Below are 25,292 nucleotides of genomic sequence, written 5' to 3'. Positions count from 1 at the left end.
CTTCTTTCCAATGACTAGCATAGAGATAACTGAAACTACATAACAAATATATTGATACAGGATAAAACTTACCATTCCTTAGATGCTAAACTCTAGGATTTCCAATTAAATTCCACCGTGTCACTATTAATCATTGCAGCACATAGTCATTTGTTAAGGGTAATTAAATTCAACCATATGGTTTATTAGTCAATTTAATGACATAGTTGAGTTTAATTGGAGTACCGAATGAACTATAACTAGGCTTTGCCTCATTGACATAAAGGCTTACAGTATAATGTTTTCGACGCATAAGCATTACTGTCTTTTACCTCTTAGGAGGTAGAATATCTAAGACCCATGTACATTGACCAGAAAGAAATTATTTTTTACATGCAGGAAAAAATATATTGTACAGCATTTCTCAAGAAAAATTTTGCTCATGGAGAGCAACTACAGTTATGCGCATGCAAAATGCTGTGTACAGGTTGCCCAATTAATAATGATTCTGCACCCATCTCTATGCTTTTCTTCGTACTAATCTGACATGAACAGAAAAATTTGAATATTTCTTCAGTCTTGTGATGACTGTGTTAGTGCATTAGTACCTGATATTAAAAAAGAAAAAAAAATTAAGCAATATCGTTTGCACTAAAAGATTACAAACTTATTAAACAGTGCTATGTATATTTTAAATCTCACAAATGGGGCTCTATGATAAGCAATGGTTGCCCATTAAAGATGCTATGAGACCAAGAGTATCCAATAAGACACCAGAAAACCGTTCTCTTTTTATTTTTTCCCCCTACAGTGCCTCATAACCAAAATTTGTGCATGAACTTACACATTATTTAATGGAAATAATTCCTAGTTTGAGGTAAGAACTCTTCAATCCCAAATTTCAACCTAGAGCTAGATAATCCCTTCCTTGATCCAGCCGATGCAACATCAACATCCACCAAAAATGTTGCACGAACGGGCCGGTGGTCAGAAAACTGAGACTCCCGACGTATGTAAGAAAGTTGTCTTATTCCATTTCCATGCCATAGTATTCTGTCACACCTGCCAATCCAAGTTGCTCAGATTTTTATGTGAAATGTTTGATCAAGTCCAATGTTATAATTATCTATACATACCAAGCTGGAGTTCTCCGATTCTTTCTTGATTTTTTTGTCTCTCCAGCATACATGTCCGAGTTGTAGGAGTATTTGTAAGTGGGTGCAAAGTATATCTTTCCCTCTTTCCATCCCTTGAATACTCCTGCTTCCCGTTCAATTTGTAGCTGCAAAAGCATATTAACCTAAATGAGTACACCACAATGACAACATTTTGCAACAAGCAAAGCATGCCACAACAGAGGCAGTCAAAAACGTTCTGGTAATTGTTTACACATAAAAGTGTAAATTAAAATGCCAAGCTTGGATTCTTGGGGGAAAAAAACGCGAAGCTTGATTGGGGTGCCTGAGCAACAAAAGTAAATCAATTTGCTATATTTCTTTATCAAAAAATGAAATCCTAATCTGATTTTCATGGAATTTATAGTAAAATCCATCTCAGTTTGTATGTATCTCTTCTCCAATATTCAAAGAAATGACTCATGTTAATTTGAATTTTGCAGTGATAATGATAGATAAGATTGTGTCATCAAATCCTATATAAATGGTCTTTTTCTTAAAATTTCATTTCACATAGCATTTGAAGGCACAAATTCACCACTATGGCTGTCACTAATAGAAAAATGAGATAATCAGTGACACTGAAGAAATTCAGTTTCCCATACCTAAAATTCTATGACCCCAGAATTTTATAAGTTGTACTGACTTAGTAAGTACAACGTATACCCAATAGTAATATGAGCTACAAGAGGGTATCTAATTTCTACAAGATGCACTGAAACTTAGCATTTTACATGTTGTCCAAGCTCCAAATGAAACTTTATAGTTGTGTGGTAAAGTCAACTACCTGATCTTTGCTAAGTAGGGCATCCCAGGCATTCTCCTCCAGGAGCTTTCTCGCTTCAGAGTAGCTCAATGCTATTCGGTAATTCAAGTCCCCTAACCATATGACCCGACTGAATCCATTTTTCCAAAAGATAATCAAACACAGAAATACGGAAAGTATTAACAGACTATAATAGAAGAATTCTAAAGACTATGACACTAGTTCTGTAATCACTAGTTTAAAAAATGCTCACTCATGATCAAGAATTTTCTCAGGCACCCTAGATGATTTGCAGATCTTTGGAAACTGAGTGTTTTTGAGTATCTCCATGACATCCGTATTTCTTCTATGCTCATCCCCCTCCTTCTCGCCTGATGCCAAGTGACTGCAGATAAAGCAAAAGCTTGTATGATGGAATGTCATGCTCACAGAAATACATCCCTGCCATCAGAGAATCAACATTAAGATGATTTTTATCTTTGCATCCATGTATGCATACGAATAAAATGTGTCTGCAACAATAAAAATTCAACGAACCTTGTTTCCAAGGCAACCCATAATTCCACGACTGATGCAGGAGATTCTCAAGTGGCCTACATACTGCACAAGTTCAGTCCTCAACCAAACAGTTAGAAAAATTCCAACCATTTGCTTACTGGCTATAAGACTGTACTTCATCTGATTGGTAGTTGAGGGAATGGAAAGTTCCGGGTCCATGTTAAGGGATGCTTCATCATCCTCTTCTAAAGGAGAGTAGTCCTCGGATATATGTGACTGTTGGCATGGGAAACAGAAATCCTTACTCTGCTTCCTTTCTAATTCATAAGCGCAGTTGCAACTCTTCAACTTCCTTCCACTCTCTGTCCTGAAAATCTCACTAAACTTTTTAAGGGAAGGCTTTGAGAAGAACAAGGAACCACCAAGAGAGACTGTGGGTTTTGATCCTCTTGCAGCCACATCAGATGGTTTGTTCAGTGACTGATTGATCAATGCTAGCCATTTTGCTGCAGGCTCATTATCTTCTACAACTAGAACATTTCCAGCATTTAAAGGGACAATTTCCTGGAAACTGATAATTTAGAAAACAATTACACTACAAGAAAGAACAGTACGATGAAATTACTTAATTAAATTATGAGGAAAAATAAAATCCCCCAATATAAACTCATAGTGGATAATTTCTAATAAGAACTGAGTAGAACTTAGAGGTAGTACTAAAACGTCAGCCCGTTTTTTCTTTTAAATCTTGTTTGTGTCAACAACAACAACAAAGCCTTAGTTCCAAAATTTTGGTTGGGGCACATGTCAGTCACTGGTATACCCCAACGAGGGCATACCCTAAGACTGTAATATTAGTCACTGGAACCCATATTGCGGTCATTTTTGTACTAAAATCATCATATCAGTCATCTCAGAAATTTTCATAAAAAGAATTTCGGAGTTCATTTTTTCTTTTTCATTTTGCTGTTTTGGAAGAGAATTCTGATGGACTTTGTTCATAGGAAAAAGAAATTAGTTAAAGACAAAATGTGACAATATTGTGATCTAGTATTTTGATTAAAACTCATAGAAAGTAAGTGGACAAAACTTAGGCAGGGAGAGAGAGCGCATACCCCAAGATATAGATATCTGATTGATCTGTGTGAAGAATTTGAGCCAGGTTAAGGTCACTAGGGGGAGATTTCCCACCTACATTCCACGTCGCAACAAACACACTAGAACACAAACAAGAACAAGGAATGCTAAGGATTAAAATAATCAAATTTAGTAATATATATTATTATCTCTATGTAATAGGAAGAAAAAAGACTGAAGAAAAAGGCCATTTTATGAGTACCTGAAGGTCTGAACATCTTGATGAAAAGTCATCGGACTTCCTGTGCTGGTAAAGAAAAGATTCTCAAGGGTTGAACTAGACCGTGCTTCTGCAAGTAGAAAAAAACAGGAGAAATTTTTCAGATGAAAAACAAAGGACGATTAAAATTAAAAGGACTGGTGGTTAGGATACTTAAAACAATTTAAGCCAAAGAAACTCTCACAGTAATATTGATGGTATAGCAGAGAAATTACGTCTCTCTTCAAACTTCACTTAATTTTGAACTGATAACACAGAATTTATAATACTCAGACAGAGAGAGAGAGAGAGAGTGTGTGTGTGTGTGTGCGCCTTTCCTTCTTGTTTCCTTTGTTACCAACCTTGCTTAAAGTTTAATCATGAATATATTCTCAAATTGAGAGCGAATTGGCATGATGCTCCCCCATTTTCTCTGATTATGTTTCCATACTTAATTAAACCAATTCAATTCCTATTGTAATACAGTGTTTGATAAGTTCTTTTGAAAATATCTCGTTGAAGAAAAAACAGAAAAAACGACTATTCCATTGAAAGGAAAAGGTAAACATTCGCTTTCAAGATAAAGCATATGTTATCCATAAAACGACAAGACTACTAATTATAACAACAGATTGTAATTCTTGCATATCAGAAAGTGATCCCTTTTACTTTCTTTAGTTCTCTTGAAGAAGAAATGCCATAGAGCACTCACCAGGGGAATCAAATGACCCTTTAATCATTTCCCTTCCATTTCTCTCCCTTCTAGTAAAGATATTCCTCATGAAAGACTGAAATCACAAGCAAGAAGAATGGATAAGAAAGATAACGACTTGACTAACAAGAAGTCCATAAATCTTACAAGCAAGTGCATGCCCATTCACTTTCCTTAAAGCCCCATTATGGAGAAGAAACTAAGAATCTATAAAGATGTCTGAAAATAACAGCCATAGAGATTAATAAAAACAAGAACAAAAACCTTTTTCTTCTCATCTTGCTTTTTCATAGTCATGCTTCAAACCGCACCAATGTGACAGACCCCAAAATCATAAACCTACAGAAACAAAAATATACACCAAAACCACTCAATTTAAACTCAATAAAAAATAAAAAAATCATTCACCCATTGATAAGTTAATTAAATAATAAAACAGAATAAGAATCAGAAAACATCTAGGATCCCCAATTGTTCCTTTTGACACAGAATACTGCTAACTTCATTTAAAGACAACAAAAACATTGAAGACAGACAAAATTGACAGAGAAAATGAATACTATGAAGCCAAGAAACCAATGTGTTGAAACAGCATATAAGATTAAAGAATGCACATGAACATAGTACAAGCAAAAACAAAGAGAAATTACCAGAAAAGAATAAGAAGTTACACATTATGGCATTCATGAAGCAGAGAATCTAAAGCATAAACGAAGAGGAGAAGGGGTGGCAACCCACGAAAGAGGTTGACAGCACAAATGGGTTTTCCCCAAAAAAGTCAACTACCCAAGCAAGCAATTCCTATTACTTATAGTAATAATATAATTAATACTCCTATAAATAATAGCAAATAGAATTTTAATGTATGATAGTTTCTTGGAAGCAGCAAACATATTGAAAACAGAGTCAAGACGTAGGAGTGGGGAGACAAACCATTATAAGATAAGGAAAGAAAAAAGAACCTGAATATTCGATGTTCTACTTGTATAGTCTTTGTTCTAGAACTGAATTATTCTCTGTCTGATAGTGCAATGGAATAGCCAAAAAAAACTGAACAAATGAAGAAAATATTGGAGTTTCTTTGATTAACGTGCAAAGGGGACTTGGGATTTTTCTTTAGAACAGGAAAAGAAAACTGGAAAAGAAGAAACAGTCCAAAGTGGGAATAGAATCTGACATGTCCCTTCAAAGTCCAAACTCTTTTTAGTTACATATATGCACACTCCAATTGCACTTTGTTTAGTTGGAAAACAAAACAAAACAAAAATTGATAAAGAGAGAAATTTCTTTCTTTCTTTTTTTTTTTTTTTTTTTCCTTCTTCTTTTCAATACTGTGTGTTGTACGTAGTTTGTATTGAATGAGAAGTGTGTCACGAAGAGAGAGAAAGAGAGAGAGAATGATGGGTATAGAGAAAGTGACCCCACGTGTGTGTCTCTGCAAACAAATCATTCGAAAGTCCTTTTCAAATAATTTTGGAGGCTTTTACTTTACTGGTTCCCCTGGAACTGTTTTGGGACTGTATGACACTATGCTTATGTTCAGGATTTGTTTATGACACCAAACTAGTCTCTGTGGCACCCATACCCATATACCCAGGACCCAGTTTTTGGTTTCGATGTGAAGTATGCGTTACGGTCCATCCATCTGTGGATATGTATTAACCAGCATTCGCTCTTATTCTTTTTTATTTATTAACACCCAACTTTGATTCTAATGGTGAGTTTCAGCTAGTTAAACTGGTAAAATCTTTGATGGTTGAATAAAAAATTTGAGATTCAATTTTCGCCTACACTAAAAATTGATTGGCGTCTTGGTCTGATGATAACAACCATAGGTTGAAACTCTTACTTTTAAAAAAAAAAAAAAAAACTTTGATTCTAATTTTGGCTCGTGCATCTTATTCTTAGTTCCCCAACCATCTATGCATATGCTGCTTGTCCCCTCTGCTTTCACTTTTCATCAAAAATAAAAAAAAAATAAAACTATTTATGTGGGGACATATTAACTAGTACTTCGCTATAATTATGGTAAAAATACAAACATTCAATCTTCCAATACAAGAACAAATGTGAAGTTCGAATGAATTCAATATATTAGAAAAAGTGAGTTTTAGTTAGTTTAATTAGTAAAACTTCCTATAATTGAATAAGAAATATGAGATTCAATATCTGTTTACACCAAAAACCGATTGATGTCTTGATCTTATGATAAAAAACTATCATTATGTGCGGATCTTATAGGTTAAAACTCTCTAAAAAAATTATATTTTTTAAATATATATATATATTTTTTAAATTAAAAAAAAAAAAAAAAAACATATGTTAGTCTTAGATATTTGCTAAATTTCTATATTAAGTCGAGTTTAAGAAGCAAAACTTCAAAACTCAAGCTTCACAATACACACGAGGGAAAATATCCTTGTTGAAGCAAACATTAGACAATGTTAATGAGACCCTCCCTTGATTGAAGCTTAAAAATAAAAGTTTTTAAGACTTTCGTGTGATACTCGCTGGATTGAGACAGTGTAAATAGTAAATTGACTATATTTTATCACATGTTGAATATAATTCTCTCTATGTAAAGTATAAACCAAACATTCTTGTATAAAAGGAGAGTGAGGCTATCGTACAAGAAGATTTATTAATAGTCAAACCTCCTTTAAGAGTTTTTTTTTTTTTTTTTTTTTGAAAAGAAGATCTACGGGTTTGGTACCCAAGAGTGCTTTGTCCTTTGAAGAGTTCTTAATTGATTTTCCGCCTCGTCACCAATTTTGTGTGTTGAGTTTATTGCTTTTAAAAAGGTTGTGAATTATTCAAAAAAAAAAAAAAAAAAAGAGGTTGTGAATTCAATTTATCCGGTGTTTTTTTTTATTTGAATCTAAATCAGATTTTCAAATTTTCATTTTCAAACCAGAAAGTAAAGAAAAGAAAAGAAATAGGTTGATGCAAACTCTAGCATCCAAGATGGTGTCGGATCCGTTGAATTTTCTTTTTGATAAAAGGAAGTGGTGTTTTAGCCGTTGGACAGATTATTTCACTCCTCATTTATGAGACATTCCGAAAATTCTAAACAAATAAGCCCTCTAGTCAGAGATCCTAGGAGAGCTTGTCTAATCCTTGATTTATGTCTTAGACTAGAACCAAGTACAAATTAGAATTACAAAAGTAATACTGTCTTCATCTCAAATTGTTAAGCCTCTATTCTATTTGGGAATGTCTCAAAACAAAGTCTTATTTGAAAAGTCAATAAATAAATTTCCTAATATACCCTTCATTTTGGGAAGGTAATGTATTTAAAAAGTCAATCAACCTCTTTAACTAAAGTTTAAATTATTTTCCTAAAAAAAAGTATAATTTAATGAAGGTAGTTTTGGAAATTTATTCTTACAAATTTAAAGATGCATTAAATGTTCTCTAAAAATTTGAGTTTTCTAAATAGGCCTAACATAATGGCACAGAGGGAATATAATTTTTCTTTAGGGAAAAGTTAATTGATGTCTTAACGACATTGGTTTAGTAAATATTTTTAGAAATTTTTTTATGAAAAAAGAAAAAAAATGAAATAATTGTTTTGATAGATTTTCATATTTCCAATAAAAATTGTGTCAAAACTTTTTAAAAATTGTTTATTAATAATTTCTCTAAGCGCACTAGTTAACGGGACCCTCTCCTTTATATTAATTAAAATTTTGACCAAGTTCATAAACCCAGGCCCTAATTTCATATGTTCTTTCCATATACCTTCATTTGAACTTCCTACCATAAAGGAATCTTGAAGGCGACAAAAACAAGGGTCAGGTTAGGTCCAGTGTCTAGTAGTATTGGACCCGTTAAGATGATAACATGTGTCTATTTTTGAACACGTGTCATCATCTGACCGGGTCTAGAGCACTGGATGCACTGAACCTAAACCAAGTCAAAAAACAAAACTTCATTCACATTTGTCAAGTCAAATTCATTAGATTCCAAATTACCAATAACATAGAAAATTTCCTTCCACAAATAAGATAACATAGAAAATCAAGACGGTTAATTTTTCAACTCCTTTTTACCCCCCAAGGGTATCAGTTGCACAATTGAAAAGAACAAAACTTATGTTAGATATTTCTCAAATTCATTTAATTTTTAGTTAAAAGAACCCCATAATCATATTAATGATAAGATTGAAAATCAAAATTATTATTTTTTCTGCTTCCTCTTACCCAAGGGGTAGCAGGCTAGCAGTAGAATAATCAATTAGAAATCACAACTCATGAATTAGGGGTCGTTAGTTCGAATCTTTCAACTTTGCTTTCTTTGGATCAGAGTTTCATTTATCAAAGAAAAAAAAAATTAAAGTAAAAACCTATCCTTGTATGTATGATACATTAAAGTCCGATAAAATTAGTCATAATTTTGAATTAAGTGTCATGTTAACGGATATTCTTAGAGTAATTGTTAACAAACTATTTTAGGAAAATTTTAACACTATTTACGTAGGAAATATAAAAAGCGGTCAATTTTCTTTTTAAATAAAAAATTTCTAAGAATATTTCTTAAACTAATGCTCTTAGGGCATCTGTTAAGTTTTCTCTTGAATTAAATACATTTGAGCTATTACATTAGATTTATACAACAAGTAAGGAGAGTTTTTGAATCATACTTCTTCCTAGTACGGAAAACCAAATAATGTCACTAAACTATAAGACTCTTGATAAGCTATAACAAAAGACCTGTTTTTCTAATTTTTTTTTAATGAATAAACTGCATAGTGTGTTAATACTAAAGTCTAATCTATGATTACATATACATAAAACTTAATAATAATAGTCATGGCTTTTGAGCGGAGGGTGTTGTATGCCTTTGTGCTAAAAGCTCATTTCTTCTACCTTGTGTTGTGTGTGTGTGTTTCAAAAAAAAACAAAGAGCTTTCCTTCGGTCTTGCCCAAATCATGGAAAGGCGCCCAACTACATAATTAGTCAAAATTCAAACCCTTAGACCTAAATCCTGCTCATTAGCTGGGTCAGCCATGCAAGCTATAGTCCCAGTGAATAAGTACTTTGCCATTCCCAGCGGAAAGGAGTAGTAGAATTCAATCAATTGAAAGTGTCCTAATGAGTCTCATGGTCCCAAGAATTGTGAGAAATATGGGGTGTGCGTGTGTATTTATGTTTCTTAAGGTATTACTGTTTCGATTACACAAAGAAGCTGGGATACACCAATGTCGACAATTGCGTGTTGGAAAAGTGCACAATTCCCAGAATAAGGGAAGACTGGTTCCTTTTTCAATTGGCAAAGATGGGGTCTTGCAAGACAGCATGTTTTGGATTTCCCTTTTTTGTGCTTCAAACTTTGGAGCAGTCCCCACATTTCAACTATCTAGGCTCTATCAGTGAGTCTGTGTTTAATTTAATTTTGATGATGCTAATAAAGACACAAGCTCAGACACAGCTTTCACTCCCTTACCTTTGGCTGATAGGCTTAAGATTTAAATAAATACTATATATTTGAGCAAATCCCACCATGCAAATTAATTAGATATACTGTAGCATTGTTAACTACTCCAATGTTGATCTTTTTCCAAAGCTTTTGAGTTAATCAAGGTGATGGTCTCGTTGTATTTGCTACGAGGTCTCTCCTTTTATTTATTTGTGAACATTCTTGGCATGGCCAGGCTAACCATGCATATCCACGCTGGTTTGTGATACTTTATAGATTAAAGATTCACAAATAATAGTAGTGAGGAAGATATTTTTGATTTAACTCTAGAATGATGTGAAACTTTGAGCCGTGCGTGCAAATGTAGTTGACTATGACCATGAATGAAACTTAAGTGCAGAAGTGGACCCGGGGAAAAAAGAAGAAGGAATAGCTCTTGAATTCACGTATGGTCCCCCTACCAAGTTTTTAGATTTTTAATTTTCCGACCATTTCAGCTTGAACTGACCTAAACAATGAATTGTGAAAAATACTGATTTAGACCCCCAAATTAACAATTCATTGAATTGCAGATCCATATGGTATCAAAGCAGTCACAAATATATCAACATAATCTAAAACCAATAACAACAGTAAAATCAACACAAATTTTGTGATGGGATGGAAAACTTTGAAGAACTTTGCAAAAGATAATAAATCCATTATTTAAAAAAAAAAAAAAAACAATTACAAGAATAGTCTAGACTTGCAAAATATTTGTAAAATAAACTTCATTTATATGCAACCCCAGCAAATGACCATATTCACCTTCCCTCCATAGAGAAACCCTGAAAAGATCTCACAAGAAAAACATTGTAAGGAGAGGAATCTAGAACTATATGTAGCTTCACGGAGGTTATTATTCTTGGATCTACAGCCTCTCACTCTCTTCTGTAGCAAGGTTTTGTTTATATGGAGAAAGTTAGGATAAATAGTTAAAAAGAACACGGTTGGTTTACTATCGCAATCTTGGTCGAGCAAGTGTCAAGCAAAAGTCTCGCAAATTTCCAATTTATGTTATAGTCAAGCCAGGATTTCATTGACTTTCTATATGATATTCTACTTCATAACTCAACTTAATACAAACCAAAATTTATTAAAATACATTATAACACTTGTTTTGACACAAATATTTAGCCAATAATATTAAATTGTTATATATATATATATATATATATATATATATATATATATATATATATTAATTGCTTTTGAAAATTTGATGCGAGTTCAATTTTCATTCTTGAAGTTTAAAGCCTTGTGACTCCCATCCCATCAAGTTAGGAACCAAACCAAAGACTGAAACTGATATTTATAAAGTCATAATATTTTCTCTTAAAAATGTAAACCATGCCAATTTCTTCTTTCTCTCTGTGTGACATTGAAAGAAACTACAAAACTGGAAATGTTGTAATATTTTAAAATTATGTGAATTGGATTAGATAACTGTGCATGTGTTGCACAAGTATCTATTGAGCCACACATCAAGTGTTTACTAGATTGATATAAGCTATGTAAGCGACTACAAGGAGCACCGATTAGACCTTAAATAGTCTTTTTGGGGCTAATGCAAATGTGGCTAACTCTTTTTCTAGGTCGTGACAAATGGCTTGGAGGCACTGGTTGTAACTTAGGAGTAGTTTGGTAACGTTGTTTGTATTTTTTGAAAATACGTATGGATGAAAAAGTATGTGAAAATACGTGTAATGTTGTTTAAAAACTGAAAACATGTGTTTAAACACATGTATCAAACGGGCCCTTAATTAGCATTTTTAGGAGTATAATGTAGATGTAGCAAGTGTTTTTCTCATATGATGGAATGTAGAGATTAACATAATATGATGAAATTGATTTTAATAAAAAAAAATTTTAAGGACAAAGTACAATTTTTGAAATTTGAGGAGGGATTGTAGAGGTTAAATTTTAAAATAAATAAATAAAACTCTTTTGAATATTTATAACTAGGAGAGTCATAAAATAATGCACATGCATGAGTACATTGTCTTGTACTCTCACTTCCATCCCATTGGTGGGATAAGACTCATATCGTATATTCTATATTTGGAACTCATTGTGTGTGCGCGTGTGTGCGCGCGTGTTTGAGCAAACTATCTTCATAATCCTTTTGGCTCTATCCTCAACCCCATAATTGTAGAAAAATAAGTGCAGAAAATCATCTTTCACTTTATCATTCTCATGCTAATGAAAAAAGTGAAGAAAAATATTGACTTTTTAATTAGAACCATTGTATGAAACGTCCAAACCTTCACATGCATACTTTCTCAAGATAAACACACACACACACGAAAAAAAAAATAAAAAATTATAAACCTATTGTTAATGCCCACTTTTGACAAAGGGTCCAACAACAGGTCTAACAATATAGAAAAAGTGAGAAAGGGAAAACAATGAAGAAATAAGGGAACAAGCCCGGCAGGCTGAAATGGCAGGATTGATGACTATAAGGCCCAGAAGAATAAAAAGAGGTAAAGAATGAGTAAATGGGTTGAGGAAGCCCAAAGAATGAAGTAGTAAGTCCATGAGAATAATAAAAGGTAAAGAGGAAGTAAATAGGCCGGGGAAGCTTGAGAAATGAATTAGTAAATTTATTAGGTTGGCTTAAAGGCCAATAAGCTTGAAAAGTAATAAGAGGTAAAGATGTAGCAATTGGGCTAGGAAAGCCTTGAGAATCTAGCAAAAAGCCCATGGGAGTAAAAGAGGTAAAGAAGAAGCAAATGAGCTAAAGAAACCCGAGAAGTAGTGAAATGGGTTGGCACAGTAGGAATGTTGGCCAACAAAGTCCAAAAGAGATAAAGATGTGGAAAGTGGGTCAAGGAAGCCCTGAGCAAAAGATTAATGAAGAAGTGGGCTGGCATGGCAAAAACATTAGCCCACAAGTTCGTGGGGGTAACATGAAGTAAAAGGGAAGGTAAAGCTATAGTAGGTACGATAAAGTGATATGGCAAGATCAATAATTAAGAGGCCCATAGAATCAAAAGAGGGAAACATGGGTTTGGTAGAAAGATGAGGGTTATTGCCCAAGCAACGCCCAGTCTAAGAAGGGATAAAAGGCAGGGAACATAGGCTCAAAAGCCCACACATCCTTCACGCCACAAAAGATAAACACCAACTAGTACGTACAGTAGAATCAAACAAATACGGAGGCAGCAGAAATGGTGTGAAGGCTAGAAAGAAACAAATTCAGGTGGAGTGGAGCATACACAAAGGGCCAGGGCACCACCTACTGTACCCAGCCAATATATGAGAGGTGAGCCATGGGCCAAGGGTCTTAGAGGGTGTGGTTTAGTGGTAGGGAGAAATAAGGAATCTATTTGGGGTTCCTACTCAAACTTTTTTGGGGACAAATGTCCTGTTGGGATGGCATCTCACCCAAAGAAGTAAGTGTGAGCTGGGACCACTTGATGCATGCAATATAGGTAGGTGATGAAGATGCTTAATCCTTATCCAAATAAGGGTAGTGAAAAATAGAGAGAGGTAAGAAACAAGACAAACAATTTTGTTTAGGAATGAGGAGTGGTGCAACCAACATATTCAAAGCAATGGTAATGGCTGAGCAATCGGTGGACCAATGGACAGTTTTGAAAGGATACTCATAAGGAGCCAAAAGCAATTGAGGGGTAAAAATAGTAAATCTCACTATGACAGATGGTATAAAAAGTGGTAGCTGTGAATAGTAAAAGGGGGGACGGAAGAGGTGGAAGGAAGAAGACGTAGAGGAAGAAAGAAAAGAGATAAAAGAAAAGAACATACAAAAATCAGAGAGGCACAAGTGGTAAAAATAAAGGCATGCATCAATAGATTACCCTTTTTCTCTCATTCTTGACAAACCCACTCTCTGCAAGATTAAGGATTGAAACTTAAACCATTGTGGCAAAACTTCTATGGCAGAAGTCTTCCTTGAGGTTACTCACATTTGGGATTAGTTCCCTTCTTGGACTCGCTTTTGCTGAGAAGCTAAGCCTACTTTTTTGGCAGGCAAGTTTTTTGTTTTTGTTATTTGTACTTATTGGGTGATTAATTTACCGTTCAGTCATTAAACTGTTTGCTGTAGCGTTATCTTCGTTTGTTGTATTATTCTGCCATAACCTTATTAAGCTACTTTCCTTTGTCTCGGTGTTAATATCGTTTGTTTAGTATTATAGTTATACTGTCATACTGTATTCTTGCTATAACATCTGTAACAATTGTTCTTGTTGTGGGCATACTGTACACTCAATACATCTACCAGAACGTGTCTGTGTTGGGATGGCTTAACTTGTGCACAAACTGGCCTAAAATGTATTTCATTTTGGCCAGCCTCTCTTAGTCTCTTACCTCAAATCCAAGGTTGTACTGTAGCAGGAGAGACCAAAACCCAACAACACAAAAAGGTCCACCACACCTATAAAAATTCCAACAGAAACATTTTGATCCCCTTATATATATATAGTTATATACTATATCACACGGCAAATTATATAACAAAAATCAACATATATAATATATTACATGATCCTTATAATATACTTATATACTACATTATCCTTATATAGCACGCATAATATTTTAGAGTCTACCCAGATGCTTGTTCATCAAAAAAAGAGTCTACCCAGATGCTTTTATGGTAGCACTGAGAACTTATGCTTAAATAAACATATATAACGTTCTGAGACTATTGCCTCGGGTTTCATATAAAAAAATGATAAAAAATACATAACAGCAAATGAGATAAACCTTCAGGGATTGGTCTCGTGCTTCCTAAAACCTAATGAGTACAACAATAATCATGCATTTCTTTATTTTAAGCTCAGTTACAAATTACACTTTCAAAGTTTGATCAGTTTTCATGTTTCATCCTCAAAGCTTCGATGTATTCAACTTCATCCCACAACTTTCATACCATATTCAATGCTCCATGTCCACTTTTATCAACTATACTGCCATACACCCCAAAACATTATTTTTGGGTGTTTGCTTGGAAACTACTCTCTCTTTGGGCATGGACATAAATGGCTAAGTTTGCCTCTACCTTTAATTACCAAATACCTCCAATTTTGTAGCTTCAGGAATCAACCTGTGTATGGCCTCAGCTTTGAATTCCAAAAACAACAGACTGCCCGATATGACATAAAAGGCTCAGGGAATTAACACTATTCCAAGTATATACAATAATTAACCAACTAGGAGGTTTAGGCTTAACCCCTATAATGTATATATAGTGTTACCCATGGGTGCTTTAAACTTAGTTGCTTTGTTCATTAAATCATATGAACAAACCTATATATACTTAAGCTCTTATTTATTTATACTTAAATATGTGTACATATTTAAGATTTTTTTAAAATAAAATTGCCCTTACCATCCAGAGTTCTTGATGTTTTACATGTTTTTAGAGAAAAAAAAAATAAAGGGTTTTTTTTTTTTAGAAGAGAAAAGATATTAAAAAAAAGTGGGATGTTTCTATGTGGAATAACCAGGTAGGCATGCTAGGATGGCTGTCGTGGTTCTTGATTCACATGTACGGTTTTAAACCCACGGGCGAGGGCCCCTTCCTTAGCGGGCTGTACAATCAAATTTTGTAGTTATAACTATATAATCAAACTTAAAATTCATTGAATCCACCCTTTAGGCACAAGAGGCTGGGCCTTACCTATTTATAGCTATTTAATTAAACTTTCAATTCATTGATAGTGTAGCTACTCATCCATGGTGGATGTGGTTAGCCCTTTAACCCAAGGGGATGAGGATTACCTAGTCAAACCATGACAGCCATCCTAGGAATGTAACTTAGGAGTCCACACAAATTTAACCACTTTAAGACTCCACTTGGTAACAAGCATGCGTGACCCAAGATTCTAAGTTGGGAAGGGGGAGGGGGCCAAAGCATAAACCAAAAAAAAAAAATTCTTAAAATTCTATTTTGCCAAAAATAAGATATATATTTTTTATTCTATATCTTATAGTTGTATAGTGCTGAAAATTAGTATAAAGAAAATTGTTTTTTGGTATTAACTCAAAGAAAACAAATTTGTCAACTGCGACTCCAATTTGTATTTTGGTGTTTTTTTTTTTTTTTTTTTTTAAATTTAAAAAGTTAAGCTAAAAACGATAGAATATTTTTTGGTTGTTTTGAATTACAGTTGTAAAACTAAACTTTTTTTAAGTCCTCTATCAAACAAAACTAATACACTTAATTTGCAAAATCAATCATACATCTACATGTCAACTAAATACATTTCACATATTTTGGAGTTAATTAATTCTATATTTATTAAAGGCAGTCAAATAGTTTCGGAAAAGAAAAAGGCAAACAATCATAGCAAGACAATATCATTGATTCTCAAAAATAACATTAAGGCAGTAACGTGAAGAAAAAAGTACCACTGCTGCAGCTTTGCTGGCTTGACCAAGTAGAGAAAATGGAAGCAAATGTTTAAACTTTAGTGAACAACAGAGATGGGAAAGACAGCAAGACGGAGTGAAATGCAGAAATGGGTAAAAATTAGGATTTCAGATTTTAGATTTGCTATTGTTTTGTGTGTATTTTTTCTGTTTAGACCGAATTTATGGTTTATTTTGTTGTTAATTTTGGTTTGTCTATAGGTTACTATTGTTATTCTTGGGACTATTTGAGTAGACTGGATTTGTGATTTATTGTGTTGGTATTTTTTGTTTCTCCAAAGGTTTTTCTTCTCGTTTTTGGGGCAAAAGGGATGGAACAGAATATTTTTTACCGGGTATCATGGATTAATTTGTAAACTGTTTTTGTGGAGAAAGGCCAAGAATAAATATTTTGGGGCAGATTTTAAAATTTATGTATATATACATACTAGAAAATATTTTCAAAAATCCTCAGCCTTCAAGTGGCTCAATATCTGTGACTATGCGTGATTAAGTGTTGGCAATAGCCGAGTCGGGCCAATCCACCCCATTTTATACTTGGCTCATGGGTTTAGAGCCAACAAGTTGAGCTAGGCTAGACTGGAAGGGAAAATCCCAACCTAGGGCTTTGCCATAGGCAATACTCATTTTGTCTTTTAGCCTACTAAGTTGAGCCAAATAGGTTACTCATAAGATTTTTAATTGACTTTTCTTTTTTTTAAAAGAACCTTTTTTTTTTTTATGGAATGGATTAAAAAAATTAAAAAATTATTCAAATTTTTTTTTATGGTTGGAATCTAATATATAATTTTAATTTTTAATTTTTTAATAATTAAATATATATATTTTTGAAACTAATTAAATATTTTTCTGTCTCTTAATAAAAACATGTCCAAATATTATTATTATTGTTATTCTTTTTATTTATATAAAAAAAAAATTAAGTTACCAGACTACTAGCACCATAGAAGGCATTGTCAATGGCCCAATGGGCTACCCACAGGTCTCAACAGTATAAGGTTAAGGTTGGACTGCCCATTTTCCCAATGGGCTAGCTGGCTATTAGGCCAGCTTGAAGGTGATGGCAATTTGGTGACTCATATATATATTTTTCTGATGAACCGGTGACTCGTATATATGACTATGCTCGGTAATCTAATTTCATCTTGCATAACTTTCAAAATAAAATATGTGTCAATAATTTAATCGATGCGGGATAATACCGAGACACTCTTCTTGTAGGTTGTGTAAACCCCTTCATAAATGAATCAAGGTTAACAGTCCTCCTAAAAGGCTAAAAGACCAAAAGCAAGAGCAAGAACGGATTGGCACCACGTTGCAGTCTTTTTGTGAGAGAGAATGGTCAGGGCTTGGGCTGGGCTGCCTGTGCAGAGCTTTCAACCAGCTTCTTCCTCCATCACTGATTATATATATATAAAACTGAAGCTCTTCTCGCTCCACAATTTTCCACATCAGCATTTTTTTTTTAAATTTAAATCTGATTTTTTTCTTTTTATTAAATATATATACTCTCCGTCAATGAATAATCTCTTTTAAAAGCAACTTTTAGTTTTTTATCGACCTCTCTCTCTCACACACAATGGCTAACACCACTGACAACACCACCGCCACCGCCACCGCCTCAGGAAAACACCACGGTTGCTACTGCTGCTGCTACTCCGCCGCCACTGCCACAGGAAATCCCTGTTCCAAAGATGGAGACGAAATGCTGGGGCGACGAAGAAGACGACGAGCCTTTGGAGGACATGGCTACAGCAGGACAAAGTCGCCGCTGAACTCAACGTCGAGGCCTTGACCATCAACGACACCAAGACACTCACATCATTGCAGTACCATCAATCTCTAACATCACCAAGATTTGAGTTTCTTTATTTGCCTGATCCTAATTAGGGTTTCGATCAACTCAATACCTTTGCTGCTACTTTTGGTTAAAATATAATTAAGTACTGATTTTGATCATAGTTTGAGATCCTAATTAGGGTTTTGAATCTTTGTCATTGATATTATTTTTTGTTTTGATGCTTATACAATGTGGTAAGAGATATAGTGTTCTATAGTTTTAATTCCAATTATTATGTTACTTGGAACATGAATGCAGAAACACAGATGTATAGTTGAGTCTAATAGATATGTTTTGTTCAGTTTTCAATTTTGGGTTTTGATATATTAGGGGGTTAATTTGATGTAGGTTACTGTGAATGATACCCCGTATACATGTGTGAGTACTTTTGAGGACTTGAATCTGTCAAAAGAACTGCCAAAGGGTTTATAAATTGAGATGAAATTCCAGAAGCCGAGTAAAATTCAAGCTATTAGTTTGTCCATGATTTTGACTCCTCCCCATAAGGATTTGATAGCTTAGGTGCATAATGATTTTTCTGTCAATTTAAGGATTTCATTTTTAATTAGGTTTTTCTTTCAATTTAGGGATTTCAATTCCTAATCCCTTTTTCTCTCTATTCATTTTTGTTGAAGTCAGGGAAACACTCATAGAAAATCAAATTCTACAGGTTTTGTAAGAAAGTGGAGATAGTATTGAAGAGCCTCCCAACCGTCAAAATCTGACAACAATCCTACAGGTTTTGCTTTACCTTCAAGTTTTGCTTTATTTTGCTATCTAGGTTTTTTAGCACGTCTGATTTAGCTTAGCTTAATCGTTTGTTTGATTAAATAATTATTTGGGCACCTAAAACATCAGCCTTCTTTGTCTCCACTCAGTCCCCTGTTTTTTTTTTTTTTCAAACCTTCATGTTTATTTTTGTGTTGTTCCTTCCCTGCAACAACAAAGCAGGTTTCATTCTTAATTTTTGTTCTTCCATTCACTTTTATTTAGATTTAATATTCCTGATTAATTTCTGCTTTTTTATTGCCTTTCTCTTCAGTCTTTTCCTCCATTCGAATCAACACTACAAGAAAACTGGCCTATTGCGGCGGGTGCGAAAACTGCCACTATAGGTCGCCTATTGCGGCGCTTTTTTGGCCCACCGCTATACATGAGATCTATTGCGGCGTATTATTGCGGTGGGCCAGGGACCCGCCGTAATAGACCTACTTTAGCGGCCTTCGGCTTAGATATAGCGGCGGGTCATTGACCCGCCGCAATAGACCCTGAAGTTGTAGCGGGCCTATTGCGGCGGGTGCAAAAACTGCCGCTATAAATTGCCTATTGCGGCGCGTTTTTGGTCCACCGCTGTAGATGAGATCTATTGCGGTGTTTTTTGTGACCGCCGCTATAGGTAAGGCTTTTGTATAAAATCAAGTTTTTGTAGTTTACAATAACGCATAAAAAATGAGTTTAAAGATCAAATGGTAAATTACATCCGATTGACATGAAAATTGGCATGCATGTTAAGAACAAATAGAAAATGTCCCACCTTTAGATAAAAAAAAAAATTATAAATTTATGTTTTAAAAATGTTTTGAAATTGGTTAAATTATTCTTTGTAATAGGATTGATAATGAAACGATCCTTTAGCATTTTAAGAATATGAAAATTGGTCAAGACAAATTGTAAGAAGTTATTGATTCAAATTATAAACTTTTTTACACAAAAAAAATATATTAAATCATTGTATTTTAATTGTTTTCTTTTATTAAGCTTAAATTACCTTCAACAAAAGGTATTTCCTAAACCAACACAAGTGGTTACAAACCAAAACTATATAATAAAAATTTTAATTGAAGAAAAAAAGAAGGGACAGTAGTTTCAATAGATTTTTAGTGCCATCTCTAAGGGTCACTATCTTATTCTGGTTGTGCCTTGTAAAATATGAAGTTCTTTTTCTTTTTGTGTGCATATGAACTGTTGGAAGTTGACTTGTGCCTAGCTATTAATCAACAGGTCTATCAGTATCTCTACTTAGGCACTTTTTGATATTTGAAATAATGTGTGTTTTTCTCATCTCAAGTAATGCTCATAAAGTTTCGTGCTCCTATATGCTTATATCAAGTAATCCTCACTAACATATTCTAGATTGCACCTTGTAAAATATCATATCATTTTAATTTTTGCATGCATGTGTGTGTATCAACGGTAAAAGTTGACTTGTGGTTGGCTATTAATCAACATGTCTATCAGCATCTCTTCCTAGGTGCTTTTTTTTTTTTGTTTTTTTTTTTTTATTTGAACTAGTGTATGTGCTTATCTCAAGAAATCCTCATAAAGTTTGATGCTCCTATGTCTTCAGATAGCTCCAATTTATTTGGCATCATGCATAAAGCAGGGAATGGGTTTGCTAGAGATTTTATTGAGGAAGCAACTTGTTCAAAATAATCAAGTTAGCTTAAGGTAATTGATTCACCTTTCAATGTAGGGTTTTTTTGGATTTTAGTGTCCTATAATTTGACGAAGATATTTGTGACTGATTCAAGTTGCATATATTTTTATGCAGATTATAGAGATATGCCGTCTGTATGAACTTGACAGTGTTAGTTCAAACATTATGAAGGTATATATTATTTGGTGTAGCATGCTTGTACATATACATATGTGTGAGTGTGTTTTGGTGTTTGTTATTGAATTGAGAGGTTTATGGAAATGAAGTTGAAATTTTGAGCTCCTAAACTGTAATTACAGGTTTCGATTTTGATGAATAGTGTTTCAAAGGAGAAAACACAAGGAAGGATCTCTTAGTTACATCCATAAATTTGATTGCTAAGCTGGTTTTATGTTACAAAATTGTAGCTTTGTGAATGAAGTTGCAAAGTTGGTTATAAAAGTAATACTTATTTGTGCTTTGCAATTCACTGATTTGTAAAAATCTTACATAAATAGGCTCACATTAGGAGTCAATTGGTGTAGTGGAGTCAACTGATTTTCCACCGAAGTTATTTTACTGCTTTTGGTGGGGACTACGAAATCTGAGGTATGCTTATATAGGATATTTTTCTTTTATGTTGAACTAATTGGCTACAATAGGGTCACTTAGTGTGTGTATTGCATTGAATTTCTAGTTTTACTGCATTTTTTTGAAGTGTTGAAGGATATTTTTAAACACTTTGGAACTTTGATTGTGGGATTAGCTTGGAACTTTGATGGAGGTTATAGACAACGTTATGTATTTGATAATATATTTCTATGTTAATATTATGTTAGTTTGGAGACATTTGTGATGTTGTTAATTAATTACATTTGTGGTTAGTTTGGAGACATTTGTGGTATTGTGTTAGTAGAGCTAAACTATTACAGGTTTTTTGTAACAAACAATATATTTGATGTAAACAGTGGTTTTAGAGCCCACTAGGAAAAAAAAAAAAAAAAAAAAAAAAACCTATAGCGACGGTAACCTATAGCGGCGGGTCACCTGCCACTAAAAGTGCAATTACTCCGTTTTACTTGATTGCCTATAGCGGCGCTGTGTACCCGCCGCTAAAAGTCATTTGACACGAATTTGAACGTCGTATGGCGGCGATTTTATGCCCGTTGCAATAAACCAAAACCGCCGCTAAAAGGCGTATCTATAGCGTCGGATTTTTGTACCGCCGCAATAGAGATACTGCATCGCGACAAGGCTGGCGGGTAGAACTGCCGTAATAGCCCCCACCGCAATAGGTGAAATGTACCTATAGCGGTGGTTTTTGGGGCTTTAGCAGCGGTTTTGGCCCGCCGCAGTAGGCCAGTTTTTTTTGTAGTGCAAGGTTAAAGGTATGATATTCGTTTGCCTCTGTACTAAATTTCTGAATTTTTTTTAGTATAGGGTTAACTATTTGTCTATGTACATCTAATTTCTAAATATTGTAGTGTTCTCTTTACATTTAAAGAACTCATGAAACTCAATTTGAATTGGTACTTATCATGTATAAATAATTTTTTTTTGAGTTTTAAGTAATTAATAATTGCATTGGTATGCTGTTGAGACACAAAATCCAAATAAAATTGTAAAAGTGTGGTTGGTTGAATTTTACTCTATTTTAATGATCATGTTGATTATATGTGTGTTTTACCTATAATCAATTGCATTTTTGTATCTTCTAGAGTTTAATTTTTACAGACTTAACTTGAATGTTTAAAGTTAGAACTGACATGAGCACATTAACCATCCTGCCCCAAGAGGTAGATTTCATAATAGCTGAATCTCCAAGTTCTATGTCTTTTTACTATGAAATCTTAAGTAAGTGACCAGGAAGATAGGGAAAGCCCTGAAACAGCAAACATATATGCTTGGTAGTATTTAAAACATAAGCATTAAGAACCTTGGTTCTCAAATCTTCTTATTTATACCAGGTTAACTTGATTAACAATACTGGGATTATGACATGTACTAATTCTGCACCTAATTACATACAATTCTGTGGGTGTTTTTTTTATATCTGTATATGCAATACTATGGCTCTATATGGATTTTGAATTATTATACTAGAAGTATTTGCTATATAAAATGCTAAAACTGCATGTAATGCTCAAACTTATGCTTTAAATTTAATTTTTACTCTTCAGCTGTCTTTACTTTTGTAAATTAAAGGGTTTAGGGGTTTATCTAACAAACTAAGTCTTGAATCTAAATATTCAGAGGATAAATGATTTTCACAGCAAGTAGGACTTCATTTTTTATTGTAGTTGCTGTTGGATTCATATGTTATTTGTACTGCTAATTTTGCATCTATGTTCATCAAATTTTCACTTGCTTTGAACTTCTCCAATCCCAAAACAAAGAGAGAAGGAATGAAAATTCCACTAACATGAGCACTAGCCTAAGCACTATCTTTACCATTTACAACTCCAGCTTCCAATTCAATATCACAAGTTCTACCAACACAGATGGAATGATATCAAAATTTGATTGATACAGATAGGCTTTTCACTTTTTTATGATGGGTTTTGCTTGGTTTTGTATTTTTTATTATGCATAATTGGTTGTTGTACATTTGGTTGGAGTCAGTGATATGCTATTGTTATGATGAATATTTGTGCATAGTACTTTCAAATGATCATCTAAACAACATTTACAAGCAATAAAATTTTAGTGTTTAAACAATTTACAATTATTAGCGCATGATAGATAACATTATTCTAACAGTAAAACACCAGCATTACTTTCTTTTTTTTAATTTTTTATTATAGATTAAAAGTTCAGCTTTTAAACGTAATTTCCATTGAATTGTTCATGTTCTTTTCCCAGTTAATTGAAGTACTTTTATTAATTTATTGTCAATATTCCTTCCCAAATTTATAGTCCAAATTCTATTTCTAGAATTCTCTTAAAATAGTAGTGTCTAAATACAATATAATTTTTCCTTTTAGGGTAAAAACAGCTTCAGAAAAAATAGCAATATTCATAAATAACAACAAATCCAATTTGGGAAGTCAAAATAGCCATAATTCACCTAGATATATCACATGATTTTTTTTTTCATGATTGGTCTTGCATGATGGTCACACTTCACATGTCAATTTTCTAATAATTGTACATTATATGCATGACTATAGTTTGAGGAATACCATAATCTTAACTACTTACAAATATGATATTTAAGATGTATATGTTGTAATACATTCCTCAACCTGTTTTATTGTTAGGCTTACATCAGTGATACTTCAAATGAATGTAGCATCAACTTATCAACTGAACAAGGTGGTGATTGTACTAAATTTCAAAAAGTTGATGTTCAAAGCAATGTGCAACTCACACCAACATCTGTACTCAAGGAAAACAAAAGGACATATTCAGGGACTACTATGAAGCAAAAAAGGAAAAAGATGCGAAAAACACTTTAAAGTTGTCTTTCAATTTATTTGAAATGTTGATTAAGTAGTTCTTTAAAATTGTGTTGGTAAGTTGATGTTTAGTAGTTAGATGGTTATACAGCTTGGTTTTAATGGATTTGTGATTTTGGTACTAAAGACATATTGGAAGAAAGGAAAATTTTCTACTTTTATGCATAGTTTGGTTTTAAATTGAAACAGAGAGGAATGAAACTCTTATATTTAGTTATCAAAGAATACAACTTTACTTCAAAGTTTTTTTCTAAAGCAAAGATATCACAAGCTGACAATTTGGAAGTTATATATTCTTGAAGGCCCAAGGAAATTAAGATGGTTATAAGCCTTCTTATTCTGTGGACCATAGCATGGCAACCGCATCTTATCTACAAGCTTGTCTTCATGATATGCACAATTTGTTTTTTTTCTTTTTTTAGTTTGTATTTAAATTTAATTTAACTTTCTCGGTTATCTCAAACTTGATTTTATATTTAGTTTAATTGTTTGAGTAAGTAGTTTTGCCCCAAAAAAAAAAGTGATGGCTAGAATGAATAATTCGAGTTAATGTTTCTATTATAGTTGATGCTCATCTTTTGAGAAAGTAATGATATTTTATGTCCTTTTATTATGTATATAATATTTATTTTTAAAAATTGATAGTGTTCCCGTGCATCGCACGGGTTAGCGACTAGTTATTATTATTATTATTATTATTACTTTTACATTTTTTTTTCTCAAAAGCAATGAACTGTCACCAAGAGAGGCTGCGATTTTCGACTATGATTATGTGACCAGATGAGATGAGCATAATGTAAAACTAACCTAAACAAACATTAAATTGTTTTATATAATGAGTTTTGCTATATTTTTTTATACCTACATTTAGGTTGCATTTGACTTTGTTTTAAAAGACCATTTTTTTTTTTACTATTTAACTTATTTTTGCTACTATTAATGAGTTCTATTGCACTTTTTAGTACTATTTATGAATCACATTATACTATTTTAACTATCTTTTAACTTTATCTACAATACTTTCAGTAAAAAAAATTTAGTTTTAGTTAAATAAGTTGTGTTTTTAAACAGATTCTTAATAAAGTTTGATTTAAGGGTTTTGATTCTTTGATATGTGTGAGACGTACAAACCAAGGTTTTGAACACCACAACTCTTTTTCTTTCTATTTAATTTTTATTATTTTAATTTGAGTAGCTTCTAGAAGTCTAGACTTAGCAAATAGGTTAGGTTGGATCAAGTTAATTAGGCTTG

At 33.3% G+C, this 25,292-nt stretch overlaps 1 protein-coding gene across 6 annotated transcripts; it reads right to left on the bottom strand.

Moving 5' to 3' along the window:
* Positions 1-228: 228 nt before the first annotated feature.
* On the bottom strand, positions 229-5,645 carry LOC142617396 (type I inositol polyphosphate 5-phosphatase 10-like). Of its 6 annotated transcripts, none has more exons than XM_075790225.1 (11): positions 5,429-5,645; positions 4,731-4,805; positions 4,467-4,542; positions 3,758-3,845; positions 3,534-3,635; positions 2,458-2,989; positions 2,174-2,361; positions 1,942-2,050; positions 1,116-1,261; positions 824-1,041; positions 229-587 (listed from the first exon to the last, which is right to left on the bottom strand). In XM_075790225.1, the coding sequence occupies exons 2-10, from the start codon at positions 4,761-4,763 to the stop codon at positions 831-833; spliced, it is 1,485 nt and encodes a 494-aa protein (XP_075646340.1). In that variant the 5' UTR covers positions 4,764-4,805; positions 5,429-5,645; the 3' UTR covers positions 229-587; positions 824-830. The 6 variants fall into 6 exon arrangements, with proteins under 6 accessions (XP_075646340.1, XP_075646341.1, XP_075646343.1 ...); XM_075790226.1 differs by lacking the exon at positions 5,429-5,645 and adding an exon at positions 5,117-5,180; XM_075790227.1 differs by lacking the exon at positions 229-587 and having other exon boundaries at positions 612-1,041.
* Positions 5,646-25,292: the final 19,647 nt, after the last annotated feature.

Source organism: Castanea sativa, chromosome 11, assembly GCF_040712315.1.
Source record: "Castanea sativa cultivar Marrone di Chiusa Pesio chromosome 11, ASM4071231v1".
Lineage (NCBI taxonomy): Eukaryota > Viridiplantae > Streptophyta > Magnoliopsida > Fagales > Fagaceae > Castanea > Castanea sativa.
Note: the sequence above shows the minus strand (reverse complement) of the source record. Positions and strands in the feature narration are given on the sequence as shown.

Excerpts from the sequence above, each read along its gene's own strand:
- LOC142617396 (XM_075790225.1), bottom strand. The coding sequence starts at position 4,763 with ATGACTATGAAAAAGCAAGATGAGAAGAAAAAG. Across the intron at positions 2,990-3,533 it reads TCAGATATCTATATCTTGGG|TTTCCAGGAAATTGTCCCTT; the intron begins GTATGCGCTCTC and ends CTAAATTATCAG. Across the intron at positions 2,362-2,457 it reads TGGGTTGCCTTGGAAACAAG|GGATGTATTTCTGTGAGCAT; the intron begins GTTCGTTGAATT and ends CTCTGATGGCAG.